A 15,618-nucleotide genomic window follows, 5' to 3' on the forward strand; every position below is an offset into this window, starting at 1 on the left:
AGAGAGGCAACAAAGTGATGATACAAATCAGGTCTTGTCTCATTTCTCAGATGCAATTCCCCTAAAGTTAAAGATGTTACTGATAAGATTTCCCTCAACAATCACGGACCACATTCACAGAGTATTTGATCCTGCAGAATAGCAACTGCATGACTGGCAAGGCTTTGCTAAGAAGCATTAAGCCAAAAAAACCTGCCCATAGTCTAGTTATCAACTTCTTTAAAATAAATATTTGTTATATCTTGATATATAAAATATATCTGAGTCTGTGGGACAAGTAGCTTGTGGAGTATATAACAAACATCTTTGGATCTAGGAGAGCACAAAAGTCTGGCTCATAAACGTTTTTCCCCTCCTCTTCTACATGCAAACCTTCCCATTCCCGCTAGAACTACCATGCACACAAGATGAGATCTTCCAAGAAGAGATGAGGTTTATGTCACATATCTGGTATAAGAGAATGCAAGAGGGGAACAGTTATCAAATCTGCTGACTGACCTAAACAAATGGCATCATTAAAGCAACACTGACTTACACAGACAAAAAGAACTTCATGTTCCTATCAGAATGTAATTGTGAGTAGTGCTGATAATCAGTTACTTCTATTCCCTTCCGTGTTGCATGAAAAAATAACCACACTGATTAAAATAACAGGTTCAGTCTGTAGCGCATGGCTATGACGTGATTTAGACAAATAGCTGATGAAATCTTCCTCACTTCTACCTCATTTACAGTTTTCAGGTTTTCACCATCACTCAGGTGTTTTTCACCTCAGCTACCCTTGCAGGATAGAATAAATGCACTCCTGTGAGAGGTGACAGCAGGTCCAATTAAAGAAGCATATGATTGGATGTATTTTACAATCAGGAGAGAAATCTGAGTAGACACTTATCCCAGCTAGTCCCAACTCTGTTAAAAAGTTAAAATGCACAAAATATAGAGTTTGGAAATTTCATATTCTCTCTGAATTTCCTATGATGCTGAGAAAACAATTCATATTGCTAAGAAATTCTATTTTTGCAACTGGTGATGTCCCAAGCCTTGTCAATTACAAAGGTTACAAAATTCTCACTGTAGTCCACACTTCCAATATAGAGGCTAGCAGCCTAGTCAAGCAGCACAGCAATCACCTCTCTTCCACTGAGAATAACTTTTATTCACAAGGCAAAAATTGGAGTTAGACTTTTAGGTTGTGGGCAAGGCACTCACAATGTGAGCAAATCTGATTTTGCTCACGGAACTAATTTAATGTTTAAGTGCAACAAAAACACTAAATTAGTCATGAAGATCATGCATATCCAGCAGCTTTCACCAGACATGATTGTGACCCAGGCCTCTAAATACAGAAATATTTAAGCCCTAAGGAATCAGCTGTCTTATTTTCTGCTTCATCAAATGATGCTTCCTTTTGATCAGTCATAGAAATATAATTTGCCATTATAATAATTAAACATTTATTAAAATACTATATATTTAATATATGGTTTCTTTCAGTAATAAAATATGGAATACTCTTTTCTCAATGATATTCAGACCCCAAAACTTAAAGCAGAAACATTCATGCTCAGAACAGATCAACGTACAGTACTAGATCAGAAATAACATCTCTTGATTCAAAACCCAGGCTCTTACTGTGATACTGTACATTGACTAACAATTCCCTTTTTTCATTTATCCACGTTTTTCATTTTCAACATCTGGCAGTGAGTGAAATACAAACCCGGATTACAGAAGTAAAATCTAATGGCCTCAGCATATTTCTTACAGTCTATCTTCTGACAGACTCTAGATACTTGTCTTTCAAAGACAGATTACTCTGTGTCTTGGATCAGCACCATTTCTTAAGCATGCAGGGCACAGTAGAATATCACATTGCAATCCTGGGTATTTCATGCCTGGTACTTCATGCAGCGTCCTCTTTGCAAGTCTCCATGTCTCCCTCAATGAGGCATATGTACACATTTCCAAATAAATAAGCTGTATTTTCAAAAAGAAATTAAATATAAGATATAAGAAAGAGCTGACACTGTGAAAATTTTAAAAAATGTTTAAATGTATAATGCTCTGAATACAGAAATACACACACTTTAATTTAGTAAATCTTAACTGTTCATATTGACATCTGGGCTATTTTGTTGCAAATATTTACTTCTTTATATATTTCTTTGTATTCTTTACATATATATGCATATATATATGTGTGTGTGTGTGTGTGTGTAACAGAAAAACAAGCATAGATATTCAGTGATTCAAATTCTGAGCCTGAGCTTTATACAGTTATGGATTATCCCTGTCCACTCCCACATGCTTTCAGATAAGAACAGAACAGATACGTACCTGCAGTCATCCCCTCCTGCACTAACCACATATCTGTCTCCACTTGTAAATCGAATGTTGGTTAAGTGGGCAGAGTGACCTAAAAATCGTTTGTGTTTTGCCTGAAAAAAAAACAATGAAATGAAAGAGTCTAAATATTCTGTGCACTTGTAAATCAAAACAAGTAGGCATGCGTTTATCTACCTTTTTATTGCATCATACAGTCATATAATTCAGAATGCTACATAGGCTTTCAGATGTGAAAAATCTCCTGAAGAACCACCACTGAGCTGCAAAGATAAAATTATCTCCAAATGAGACAGTGCCTGCAAATTTGGAGCAATGCTTAAGCATTAACATAAAAATACAAAATATATTTTGTCACATGATAGTTGTCTAGAAATTTTTCATATTTATTCATATTTATTTTGATATTTATTTTTATAATTTCTAATATTGAAAAGAAATGTCTTTCATTACAAGTTCTCAATGCAGTGCAGTCTCAAATCCCAAAAATGAACTATGCCAGCAATTACTGACAAATCTATAAACACTTCATCCATGGAAATACATAAATGGGACTAAAACTATCAAATGTTTTCCTCATCTGTCAAATAGAGATCGGAGATGCAGATTAAAAAAATTAAGAAGGTGCTACTTTAAGGCAGCCTGGCAAACAGTATTAACACCTATCAGAACTTATATCAAGAGTCACAATACAAAATGGAAAATTAGGAAGAACTGAGATTAAGCATGCTTATGAGACTGAAACTAAGGTTACAAAGATGCATTACAGAGCTACAAATTCAGAGAAGAAAATATTTTTATAATATCAGCAGTATTTTATTTATTTATTTTTTAATAGCCATGCAAAAACCAGGTTCTTACAAATTTTTCAGGACACGGAAAGTCAAACAGTTTGACCATGCCAAAATCATCTCCTGTTACAAGGTTGATTCCCGAGTGAGAGACACAGGCACAGTTCACATCAGCTTTTTCAGCATGTCTGGACCAGATTCCAATTACTTCATCACCTAGAACACTGAAAAAGAAGAGAGAGACATACTTCTGGAAACTGCAGGAAAAGCAATACAGTAAGGGAATAGTAAGCAACTCTTATTAATGTAACATGTTTCAGAAAAATATTGTTCCTACATTTTATTCCTATACATACAAATCTCATATAAAGTTTATTCCGTAATTAATGTTTACATCATCATATAAGTGCTTCTGAAATTTATTGAGTGCTGTAATTCCCCACGTACTGTGTCCCATTACAACACTAACAAACAGAAGGTGAAATTAGCAGCACAAATACTGTGCAGTGAGGTATTTGCAAAAAAATTAAGAAAGGACAGAATGCTCAAAGACACTGCTGGGACAAATAAAATTTAGCTATCAGAAAACAGTTTTAAAATATACATTGTCACAATGTTTGTCTGTAACATTTTCATATCATATCATCAGATGAGAAGGCTCCTTGTGTCCAGGGAAGGTTATTCATTAATGGAGTGGTGGGGGAGGGGACTGAGGGCAACGAAGAAGAAATATAGATCTTATGATTCCAAAAAGCACATTAATAGAAAACCTCATTTGCAAAACCTTTTCAAAAGTTTCTTTTTACTCAACTGTGCATACAATGTATGTGCATACTTTTAAGAATGTAAAGAAAGTAGTACTTATTGGCTTACCCAAAAAGAAATCCAAAGTTAGCTCAGTATTCAGAGCCCTTTGAAAAACTCATAGTTTCAGTCTGGTCTTGCAACAAAATATTACAGGATTACTACTACTACAGATTAACTACTACTACTACAACAGATTAACATAATCTATATGTGTATTTATTCTCAACTGTTGACTGAGGCAGTGAAACAAAAGCAGGCAAGCAGCTCAAAATAAGGCAGAAGAAATCAGATTTGCATAATGTTAAACAAATGATTAAATATATAATAAAAATGTTATATGATGTGATACTTAATGTAATTTCTAAATCAATTTTTAGTTAAATGTAATAACTTTAGGGTTTTAAAAATACTTTTTTGTACAACTTTTAATATGCAAATGTTATTAGGAATTTTAGTATACAGTTACAATTAGTGTGATCCTGTGAATAAAACTCAAATCACCAGTCTTGTACTGTTTCTTACTGTTTTGCAAGCGTATCCCCAAATCATTCTTTTGAAACAAAAAATGTAGTAGGCCAGTTAACTTGCATAGCAGAACGAAAAACTACTGAGCCCACTATAGATATGATCAAAGGAAGTTAGAGATGATACATAACAAACAGAAAGGCAAACTTTGGAGAGGTCAGTTTTTATGTTACCTTGGCCAGTCAAGCAGCTCTTTTTCTACCATACAAGCTATTTACTTTGTTTTGCCACCCAGAGCTTATAAGATAAGTTGCCAAAGCACGTAGGTGCATTAAAGGAAAGTATGTGAATGAAGAGACGAAATACACATTTAAATAGCAGGTACTTCTCCTGGAAGTTACAAGCATTTTAATAGGTGTATATCTGTGAATCATTTACCTTGTCCAAGTAGCCCAAGTTATTTTGTCAATCACAGCCTGGTCCACAAGCTGTTTTCCTGAAGGCACTTCATAGACTTGCCTTTTGTAAGACCCAGTAGATACCTTGCAGATGAGCAGAGAAGAGTTAATAGGAATTTAAAATACATGGGCTTGTTTGAAATGATGAAATTATAATTCAAAGGGGCTTTGCATTTTCTTGATTTCTTGATTTTCTTGATAGTACCTCTAAAATTATCTATTAATAAAACACCTTGCTCAATGAGTTGAAAATAATAAAAAAATCTATGCAAGTATATGGCAAGAGTGAGAAAGTGTAAGAAATCTTCAATTTCAAAATGTCTAATTAAGAAAATACAGTTGCAATACTTCACATTCTGCACATAACGTTCATTCTCTCCATATATTGTGCATGCTGTTATGTATGTGTGCATATCAATAAATAACATAAAATTAACTTCTATCTTTAACACTGATAAGCAGGTATTTCACTCGGTGTGGAGAGGCAAAACCAAGCTCATGTAATTTCTCTTCTCAGATATGAGCAAAATACAGAAAACAAAGTAGGACTAATTTATTCTGATTTTGAAAAATGTGTTCCTCCCTGTGGCTGGGAGTTCTACCACCCTGGTTTTGTTGCTGCTCTGGGAAGGGCAGAACTGAACATAAGCATAATGATGGTCAGGGATGTGAAGATTCACAGTTCCCTAAGGCTTACTAAATGATAGACTGTACGCTTCCTCAATTAAGAGGAAGAATCGAGAAAATGAAAACACATTACAGTGATTTTGAAACATGTTTTTCCTTTTTGTGCTTATTTCTTGCATTTAATATCCAGGATAACTATTTTTGTAATCCTTGTACCACAACACAGTAAGTCTCGTGACAGGAACCTCCTACTCCAACATTTCATTGCAAAATGTAGTAGTTTTCAAAGGAGAACACGCCTACACAGCATAAATACATTTGCTATTCAGTATCTTGAACAATTAATGACTGATACCTGGAGATAACAGCTATCTGCAGAGAAGTCCATCTGGATCACAAAACTTGGGATATCCTTGCAGTAGCTGACTCGATTTAGCGTGGGGCCCAATGTCAGGTCATAAAAATCCACTGCGTTCTCACTGGAACCGACTGCTAAATAACGAGAATCTGGGCTAAACCTGAGAAAGAGATTATGAATACATAAACTTCTGATAGTTTTTAAGACAGGTTTGATTTCACAGCAGATTCTAATACTTGAGATGCATGGGAAAAATTGCATTTCAGGCATCTGTTACTCAGAATAGGAGGGATTTTTTTTGTCTGCTAAGCAAAACAACTTGTGAAACTAAATTTTGGGGGAATGCATATACATTGGAATGTGGCAATAATTCTGGTGGAGCTGTCAAGCATATGTGAGCAAGGAACATCTCTGGAATAATTCAGTTCATTGTCTCATCATCATCATCATCCCAATGTAAAAACAACTGTGACACACCCTCAATGACTTTGACTCTCTAAGGCTATACTTACAAGGCTACAAGATAAAAAAGTGAAATGATTTAAACAAAGAAACCTCAGATCTTCTAGATGGAACTTACTAAATAAAACCACTTGAAATCTAATCTTTCATCTGTACAAATTCCTCACAGTAACATTAGTGTTATAAGGGAATTTCCTGATTTCTGTTGTCTTCAAGACATAGCCTTCTGCAAACTCTACCTTTCAGTGGGGGTTCTCCTCCCACAGCAGGGTGCCTGATAGTCTCCAGAAGTTCCTTTGAGCCAAACATGGTTAGTTCATCTTACAGAAGGAAAAGTCTTGTACTCCTTTAGGGGACTGACACAGAGGCAAGTTCCATGGGTTTTCACAATTCAGTCGTGCAAACCTGATTTCATTTTACCTCCTACACATTGTCTTACCCTGCTCTTTCTTACACCTCCTGATCTGCCTTGTGATTATGATAGTCTCTTCTTTTTTTTTGTTTACTTTCTCCTTCCTCTTTCATTTTAACTAATCTTGAATTCTTGGCAGTATCACCTGAAACCCACTACTATAGAAGGCCTGGTTTTGATTGCTTATTATTTACTTTTAAAGTTCATGTAGTTCATCCTTCCTTTTTACTATAGGTACAAGAATAATGACACCAACTCATGAATGCACTGATTCCAGCACTCTGAAATGTTACTGCAATCCTCCTCAGAAAGTACTCAATTAAATTATATTCTTTAAAAATCGAAAGAATAGAAATATCAAGGATATTACGGCATACAAATTCATTGCATTTTCTAACCTGATATCTTGGATAGCTGATCTTCTATCTCTTTTTTTCCCCCAAATCTTCAGAGAGGTCACAAGCAAGATAATAAATTCTCCATTTTTCATGCCAATAGCTACCATATCACCTTCTGGGCTGTAACAAACAGTACGAGCTGCGTGTCCTAAGCTGACTTTGTTCAGCATCTTCTGTGAAGGAATAAAAACGCAGAAGAGTAAATGTTTCTTTTTGTTCTTATTTCAAAAGTACTTTATGTTTGTAATATCACATGAATCTTTCTCAGAGTAGATTTAAAAGCAAGCTTTGAGTCTGCAAAATCATCCCAAGTCCAGGATTCTTTTTAATTTTTCTCAAAACAACTGTTTTTCAACACCTACCTTTTCAGCAATATCCCAGAGCCGTACTGTGCCATCTTCTGCAGCAGAAAGGAAAAAATCTCTGGAAGGATGTGTTGCTAGGCCCCAGATTGGTCCATCCATATGACCATTAATTAAAATGTTACATGCAGCATTTTTTTCTCCAACTTCAATTATTTCAGCATTTCTTGTCCCAACAAGAATTTTTCCCTTAAACAGTAAAAGAATCATCTCTGATATAATACATTAACTATTTCTGATTAACATTAGTAAAGATATAAATCAAAGCTATACTTACGTTAAGAAAATCTGCTCAAATCAACTAATCAAAGCTAATTTACTTTTTAAACTCAGCTATGATCTACTGAAGTAGAAAGGAGTACATAAGTGGTAGCAGATGACTTATTGCTTGCCAGTCAGATATTTGAAAAGTGAAAAAAATATAAAATAGAAGTCCTTGTTAGTCTACAATCAAAATATATAAGGAACATTAACCTAATTTGGACTAAGATCTCCTGAAGTAGATTTCTTTTTCCTGTTTTCAAGTCAGTTGTAGATAACTTGCAGCAAAACTTTTCATTTCAAATACCAATTATTGGAGAGAGAGGAAGGGATGTGCCATATTTTTAATGCTAAAAATCAAACCACAAGTTGTAAGCTTTATTTCAAACACATGATGATTCCTTTACCTTGCCCCTACAAACAGAGCGAACGCAGTCAGTTATTTGCCCTGTCTCCAGTCTGAAGGCACGACATCGTTTCAGTTCTTGATCCCATAGTTTAACAGCTCCTCCTTCCTTTGATCTATTATGAAAGTATGAACAACTGTGAGTATAATGGCTGGCACAAAAAGGACAATTAATATAAAAGAAATATATATAATTTAATGTAATTTACTGTAATTGATGCATTTGAGTGTTTTAAATCATTAAACATCCATTAGTTTTTACTGAACAAGTGAGGCTCTATACTGAGCCTGCTAGCTAAGCAAGAAATACTGATTCAAAGTCCTCACTGTACTACTTTACAGAAAAAGCTGAAAGATGGTCACTGCTAAGCCTGCTTTAAATTAGTAGATCTTGGAGAATTTGTCTAGTCAAAGGAGCAATTAACTATATGAACAAATTGCCATCTTATTATTAGGACTGACTGCATTTATCAAAATATGTTCCCTGTTTCCCTCAACTACACATCTTTTACTACATGTGCCGTGAAATACATTGCAAAAGATATAGGAGAAAAATCATACAATGTTAACTACATGAGATAACAAACTCAAGTGTTAATCATCAAAGCACAAAGTATTCCTGTCATTTTCAGGAGAGCTGGTATTCCAGTGAAAAACACAATAGAATCAAAACAGTTTTCAAAAATGAGTTGATGTTTTAAAGCATTATAAATCTGGCATTTCCAGTAGAGCCAGGACATATGTTTAACTTGTCTTCAAAAAGAAAATCTCTCCTAACAAAAAATGTAATGTTCCATAATGCAGAGCAACTTGGATTATGGAAGAAAATCTGACAGAGAACTCCAAAAATTTTCATCACGGTTACTGCTGGTGTACAATTATCATTAGAAGAAATAAGAAAATAGAATATAAATTGCTAGTACTTACAACACAATATATTTTTTTCCTGATATAACTGTTTTGACAAATGATTTGTTATTACACTCAAAGAGATTGGATCAAAAGAGGCTAATGAACTGCAATTAAGAAGGCCAAGGTGGAACTAAATGCACAATTTTCCTGAACACAGAATTTGTTTTGTGTAGTTTCAGTGCTTCAGTACTTGAATACATACTTGAAGCTCACAAAGTAGTGGCTTTGGAGATAGTAGTTACTACTTAGGGTGGCTACTACTCTCCAAGCTTTAATGTCTCAATCAGCTTCTCAGTGTTAGAAGGAATTAATTCAAATCTTTTTAAAGAATAAAAGTGTGTGCAGGAGAGAAAAAAAAAAGAAAAATAAGATGACTCACGGCCTTTCCTTGCCTCCTGTAACAATCAGACCATCTCTCAAGGTGGTGTACATTGTGAAAACTGGTCCATTGTGAGCTTTGGCCACAATTCGTATCAACACATGATCTTTCCAAACACAAACATCTCCACTGATAGTACCTGTAAATGTCAAGTTATTCTGAAAAGAGGAAAAATATACTCAACAATTGATTCTGAGTAAGGCAGGAAGAAAAATATTCAGAAACACAGATCACAACCATTTGCTTTTATGCTAGATTGCCCTTTTTAATTTTTCCGCTTGTGTAGAGCAACCAATTGTGGAGGAGATGTAAGATACAGGTCAGAATGAGCTGTTGTATGCTTTGCTGAAATCTGATATGTATGGTTTCCTTGTCACCATTAGGCTCCACACTGCAGAAGGAAAAGAAGTGACTTAAAACTCATCCACAGTGTAATCTACGTTTTGAGTACATCAGTCGTGCACAAATATTCTTAAAGAAGCAAAAAACCAGGAGCAGTTTTGACACTTGCCATAAGTGCACCATTCTCTGCATTATGACTTTAGTAACCGGTAGGTTTATGAAGAAAGCAGTCTGTCTTAGAATAAAGTTGCGTGTTTCCCTTTATTTCTGCTTGTTTCTGAAAGGTAATTCAAGTAATTATGTCTTATTTTAAGGCCATTTTCTTCAGATATACTATAAGCTAACAGGAACTGATCATTGAGCAAAACTGTTTTATTAAGTGAAGAATCCTCAAATTCAGTGTCTCGTATTTTAGTATTAGTATAGATTCAGTAAGAACACTTTCCTTGAATTGAATAGTGTTGATTTCCTACATTCTTATTAAAAGGGTCAGGGCAGTGGCCTCTGATAAATGAGTAAATTGAAGAGGACTGGAATTGAACTTGGGAGCAAATCCTCCAATCATCCTCACACTGTTTGGCTGTTTTCAACCTTTGTTTCAGAGCACTGGAACCAACTCCTTCTCAGACAACATCAAGGAAGTTTTCAGAACTGCTCCCTACAGGCAGAATGGAGAAAACTCCAAGTTTGGCTTTATTCAGCATACACATCTTTTTATAAAATCCTCATGAGCTTTGCATCCTCAAAGAAGCTCATACCACACTCCAGGACATTCAGCATACAGATCAATTTACACACTAAGTGTATCAGTTGGTATTAATTCTAAATAAAAAAAAATAGAAATGCTAAACTGAGTTTATTAAGACAACTGATACAATCATTTGCAGGATATTACAGTCTCATTTAAGTTGGGAAAAAAGCAAACACCAGAGAAGAGTCAATGATTTTTTTATGCATATATTTTAAAATAGCTTAAGGTACGTACAGCTCCAAAAGCTACAGACAGCATTGTCTGCATTCGGGCATCTTCTATGGAACTCAGTAGCCCTTTCTTACTGAGAAGTGCTCTTCCAGCCAGTGTCCAGAACCTCACGTGTTTCACTCCCACAGAAACAAACTGGGTATCTGAATCCGGTCTGAATTCTGCTACAAATATACGCTGGTTATGACCAGCTCGGCTGGCAATTTTGGCACCTGGAAAAAAGAAAATGGACTTTAAAAATTCACTCAGAAAAATATACATTTATGGCGATATTTATTTATTTATTTGTTTGTTCATTCTGGAGAATGATGATTCATCCAAGACCACACAGGTCATGAAGAAAAGCGAAATCTACTCCTAAATTACAATTAAGCTAGAAATGATTTAGTAAGACCTACCACTGAGATGTAACACCTAATGAACGTGCTCTCTACTTATAGATTTCAATTTCCTCAAGAATGTAAGAAAATTAGGAGCACAGATCCAAATAAGCATCCATCTACTCTTAAATTACAAGGAATCCTCTAAAACTGACAAACTGCATACAAACTACAAGAGACTAATGAAAGACCACCTTGGAAATTTTGTCTAAAGATATTTTATTTTTTTCTGGAGAAAATGCAGGAACTGACTTCATTACAAATTACTGCCATGTAATGCTCTTTTAGTCTTTTCAGGCTGATTACAATTTCGACCCATGCACATGAAGATTCCTGAATAATTTTATTACCTGCAAAAGACATTTTGTTACCTGGCTTCCTGTGGTATTTAGTTCTTTCCAGGACATGTATTTCTTAGCTGCCACGCTGAAGCTGAATCATCTCTTACAGATTATTACAGATATTTTTTTTACTGAAAGGGCGGTGAATTGCTGTGCATGCTTCCACCACAAATGTGTATAACATACATACTTGACGCAGCATCCAGATAGACAAGTTGTGGAGGATCATTTGCATGAATTTGGCAGCTGATTCATAAAATTCTGAGAGATACTAGCCAATTAACAGAAATCTCTGAAGTAAGAGGAAATAAATCAACAAGTCTAGAGAATCAATTTTGAAGTCTGAGCACAGCTTTTCCAGACAGGAAGCAGATGGCTTTGTCCTAAATCCTGACTCATATAACATCATTCAGAAATACTATAGTATAACTTAACACACAAATAATGTAGTGGCACAGAGGAGCCATACTAGTACTATGTTTCTGCAGTGTTTAACTTCTAGAGCATCATTTTAGGTGTAAAGCAAATAATCAGACTTTAGAGAAGAACAGAAAATTTAATCTGGAAGTAACAAAGATATTTATAAACGGTAAAAACAAGCAGCAAAGGAATGACTTAATTTTTATTTTTTAAGATGAATATGATTTTCTTTAATTATTCTATTTGTAAATCAGTGAACAATGTTGATCTTAACCCAGCAGCTCTATAAGCTCTATAAGCAGTTATTAAAACGGATAAGTACTTTTAGTTTGCTGCTTCTTACAGGGCATAGAGCACAGCATTTACCACAACAATTTTCTATCTACTGATATTTTTATGTTACAGTTGTCTTTGCCTCAACTCAATATACTTCAAACAACATAAACACATTCTACAAAAAGAATCACTTTCCTACCTTCCTGCCACTTCCAAATGGTAATGGTATGTTCAGGATCAAGCCCTACAGAGAGCAGCAGTTTGCCAGTGGCACTGAAACTGACTGAGCAAACTCCCTTAGAATGGTAGCACCGCAGTACTGATAGCGTCTGTTTGTTCATTGCATCCCACACATGAATAGAAGGAGCTGTAGCTACATAAACATATAAAAAAAAGTTAATTAGTGCACATTTTTACAGTGTGTAATGATTTGCTCTCTGAAATACATATTTTTTAATAAGACAAAAAAAAAAATTCTTATCAGACAAAAAGAAAATAAGAAAAGAAAGATTTTGGCCTCCCTTTGAAAACCAATTTCATGCGAACAGGTTCCTTAAGCCAGGTCTAAAATGTTGGTCTCATTACACTACCAGAGATAAAAACTTTGCTTAATGTTTTATTGGACTTACAAAGCTCTGCAAATCTTTTAACGAAAGCTATCTATCTTCTCCTGTTTTTATTTTAGAAATACTCAGCTCAGCATGCTATCTCAAGCCTCTACAAATACTAAGTAGATGATCAGGAACATAATTTCTATGTAGGGCTTTTGAACAACTGATAGATTCTGAGAAATCAGTTCACAGTGCAAGACCAAAATCTCCTTTTCTACAAAATGGCCATCTGTCTGAAATGCATGCTCTCTTGGGAGAACACCGAGTTTGCTCACTGAAGTAGAACAACTAGGGTATTTAACTCAGTTTGTATTGTTTAGACTGCAAGCTCCGCAGTTAGAACCATCTTAACCATCTTTCCATACTACTGATGTATAATGTATTTCTAATATGATAACAGCTAGTGTTTTTTTCCAAATGTAATGCCTTCTCTGCAGATCTTACAATCCAACTGTAGTTCATAATCTCTGAGAAGCGTCCAGGGCATCTCCAGGATGACAAGAGTCTCTCAGAAACTTCTTTCCTTCTAATCTCAAAGAAATCTGCAGATCTGGAAGGTTATCGGTTGCTATCTAAGACCCAGATTCATGGAAAAACATTTACTTCAGCTCCTGACTATGTGTCTGTAATTAGCTAAATCTGGCCTCCCAAAGGCACTCATATAATGAGAAAGAGTGTGCACAGGGACTTGGGTAAAATTTTAGTCACAAATATATCTTCAATAAGATGAAATAAATCAATACCAAGACATTATGAAACTTAATTTGCCAGTCTAGCCTATGACAAACATTGCTGCTTCAAAAACCCCTAAATCACTGCAGAAAACAGTATCTAGAAAAGTTATTGAGAGGAAGGGTGCCAAATATCCATCAATAAATTTCAAGTGAAATAATCTGTATCTTTATAATGAAAGCAACCAGCAGCTTGGATTCCAGACTAATGGTTCCATAAAGAAGAAAAAATAAGAGTGTTGGTTTCAGGCAGTGACAACAGAATTTAGTAATATACACAAGCTCAAAGCAAAGTTGCAATAGGAAAACAGGAAGTGAGAAGGAAAGTCTCCAGGCATTATATGCAGCAGTTGAGATATTCTTTTACATTAAAAAACCATATCATCACTGCTTATTATATACAATTTAAAAGTGTAGGAAAAGGTACCTATATTCTTCCTCCCATCCTTAGAGCAAGCACAATTTGGCATATTTGAAAGAAGTCAACACATATTAAGAATGCCAATGTACATCTGTTCTTCAAGGAACAATCTTTAGATGCACATGAAGATTATTTTACTGTCTAGGTAGACATTAACACATATTTATGCATCTCTGAAGATATGTCATAAGACAATTATGGCTGCCCAACAATGAACTCAGTCACACATGATGGTGATGATTTTTTAAGGTTACATTTGAAAAAACACACACTAATAAAAATAGCTCAGTCAAGACTGTCAAACTGACAGACCCAAAATGATACATGAAAAAATAACACAATAAAAAACATTTTGGATAAGTGGTAATACATGCATGACAATCATACATAAATGTGAAAGGTGATTGCTTTATTCACTCAGTCACGTAGGCCTCCTCAATAGAATTTATGTTGAAAATGTGTAATTAAAACTCTACTCAATTAAGTATCTAAAAAAACTGCTAATGGTCAGCCCCAACATGCCTATAAAACCTGCAAACATCCAGAGGAATGCTACAGTAGCAGTATGCATTAGAACTCACTAATTACTGGGCAATATGAAGGGAATGTGTTACAACAAAATAGGCATTGTGTTCTAACATTTTGATTTTTAATGTTCTAATATCTACAATTTGCTGAAATACTGTTGTTTATATTCAGTGCTAACAGTACAGGGTTTTAATAAATTAAAATGAATTCATGTCATTTATTGCTCTGTAAAATTGTAGATGGCTACTAGATAGGCTAACTACACCTGAAGATGTTAAAATTTTATTTCCCTTACCTGACATATCTGCTGAGTCTCCTGTAATGGAAAAGCAGCAGAAAAATAATTAGATCAGAAATAAGATAAGTGCTAAAGAAAATATATGCCATATTTAGTGTAAATTCTTAACACACACTTTGATGTCATCTCCTTGCATTGGAGCAGCATCAACACTGCGTTTCATGTTAAAGATGAAAAATTACTGATAAATAGTGGTCACACTGGAAATATGAATTAGTAGAGTGGATATGTTTTTATTTCTATTTTGAGTTACAACACAATTAATTTTATTTTGCTGTATGAGGGCTGCTCTGAAAGTACTGCCTCCTACTTTGTTATGTTCGTCCACAACATAATAGGTAGATGTTGGTGGTACAGCAGTAGTGGCTGCATCTTCCCATCCTTATTCTGTTAAATTTTATTGCCATGTGACAATGGCAGCAGAAGGGCAGTGAGGCAATGGGTGTTATGTCTCAGCAGAGGTGGCATGAAAGACAAGCCACATTCCAGGCAGCCATGCACACCCGTTACACCATGACATGAAGAGCATCTCTATCAGCTTGTCCACATGAATTGGTAGATTATATCCAGGGAGCTGAACCTCAGCTTCAATGTACTGGAAACAATGGTGGCAATGTTGGAACATTGCAAAATATACAGCATAGAGTCCCCTAAATGATCACACAGGAACAGAAATAACCCTGTATGCAAGTTTGTCAAGACCTTTTAAACCGATGCAAATCTGAAGGTGACAGCTTTCTGGATAACACCATTACTGGTGACAAGACACCACTGTGAACTGGAATCAAAGCAGCAGTTCATGATGTGGCAATACAGAAATTTGCACTAAAGAAAAGGCTCAAGTGAG

General features: G+C 35.1%; 1 protein-coding gene across 4 annotated transcripts in view; it reads right to left on the bottom strand.

Annotated features, from left to right (window-relative positions):
• Nucleotides 1-1,822: 1,822 nt before the first annotated feature.
• The window catches only part of EML5 (EMAP like 5), a 90,276-nt gene continuing 76,480 nt past the window's right edge, over nucleotides 1,823-15,618 (bottom strand). For 3 of the 4 annotated variants that reach the window (XM_042814138.1, XM_042814139.1, XM_042814140.1), the window contains 12 exons: nucleotides 14,769-14,789; nucleotides 12,382-12,555; nucleotides 10,769-10,977; nucleotides 9,442-9,599; nucleotides 8,152-8,266; nucleotides 7,484-7,672; nucleotides 7,122-7,294; nucleotides 5,847-6,009; nucleotides 4,845-4,948; nucleotides 3,205-3,358; nucleotides 2,338-2,438; nucleotides 1,823-1,977 (listed from right to left, as the gene is read on the bottom strand). In XM_042814138.1, the coding sequence (XP_042670072.1) occupies nucleotides 1,941-1,977; nucleotides 2,338-2,438; nucleotides 3,205-3,358; nucleotides 4,845-4,948; nucleotides 5,847-6,009; nucleotides 7,122-7,294; nucleotides 7,484-7,672; nucleotides 8,152-8,266; nucleotides 9,442-9,599; nucleotides 10,769-10,977; nucleotides 12,382-12,555; nucleotides 14,769-14,789 (1,598 nt within the window). In that variant the 3' untranslated portion in view covers nucleotides 1,823-1,940. The remainder of the gene's footprint in view (nucleotides 1,978-2,337; nucleotides 2,439-3,204; nucleotides 3,359-4,844; nucleotides 4,949-5,846; nucleotides 6,010-7,121; nucleotides 7,295-7,483; nucleotides 7,673-8,151; nucleotides 8,267-9,441; nucleotides 9,600-10,768; nucleotides 10,978-12,381; nucleotides 12,556-14,768; nucleotides 14,790-15,618) is intronic. The other variant, XM_042814137.1, reaches the window with a different exon arrangement.

Source organism: Centrocercus urophasianus, unplaced genomic scaffold (assembly GCF_019232065.1).
Source record: "Centrocercus urophasianus isolate 14NV4802_14NV808 unplaced genomic scaffold, USGS_Curo_1.0 seq_14, whole genome shotgun sequence".
NCBI classification, from domain to species: Eukaryota; Metazoa; Chordata; class Aves; order Galliformes; family Phasianidae; genus Centrocercus; species Centrocercus urophasianus.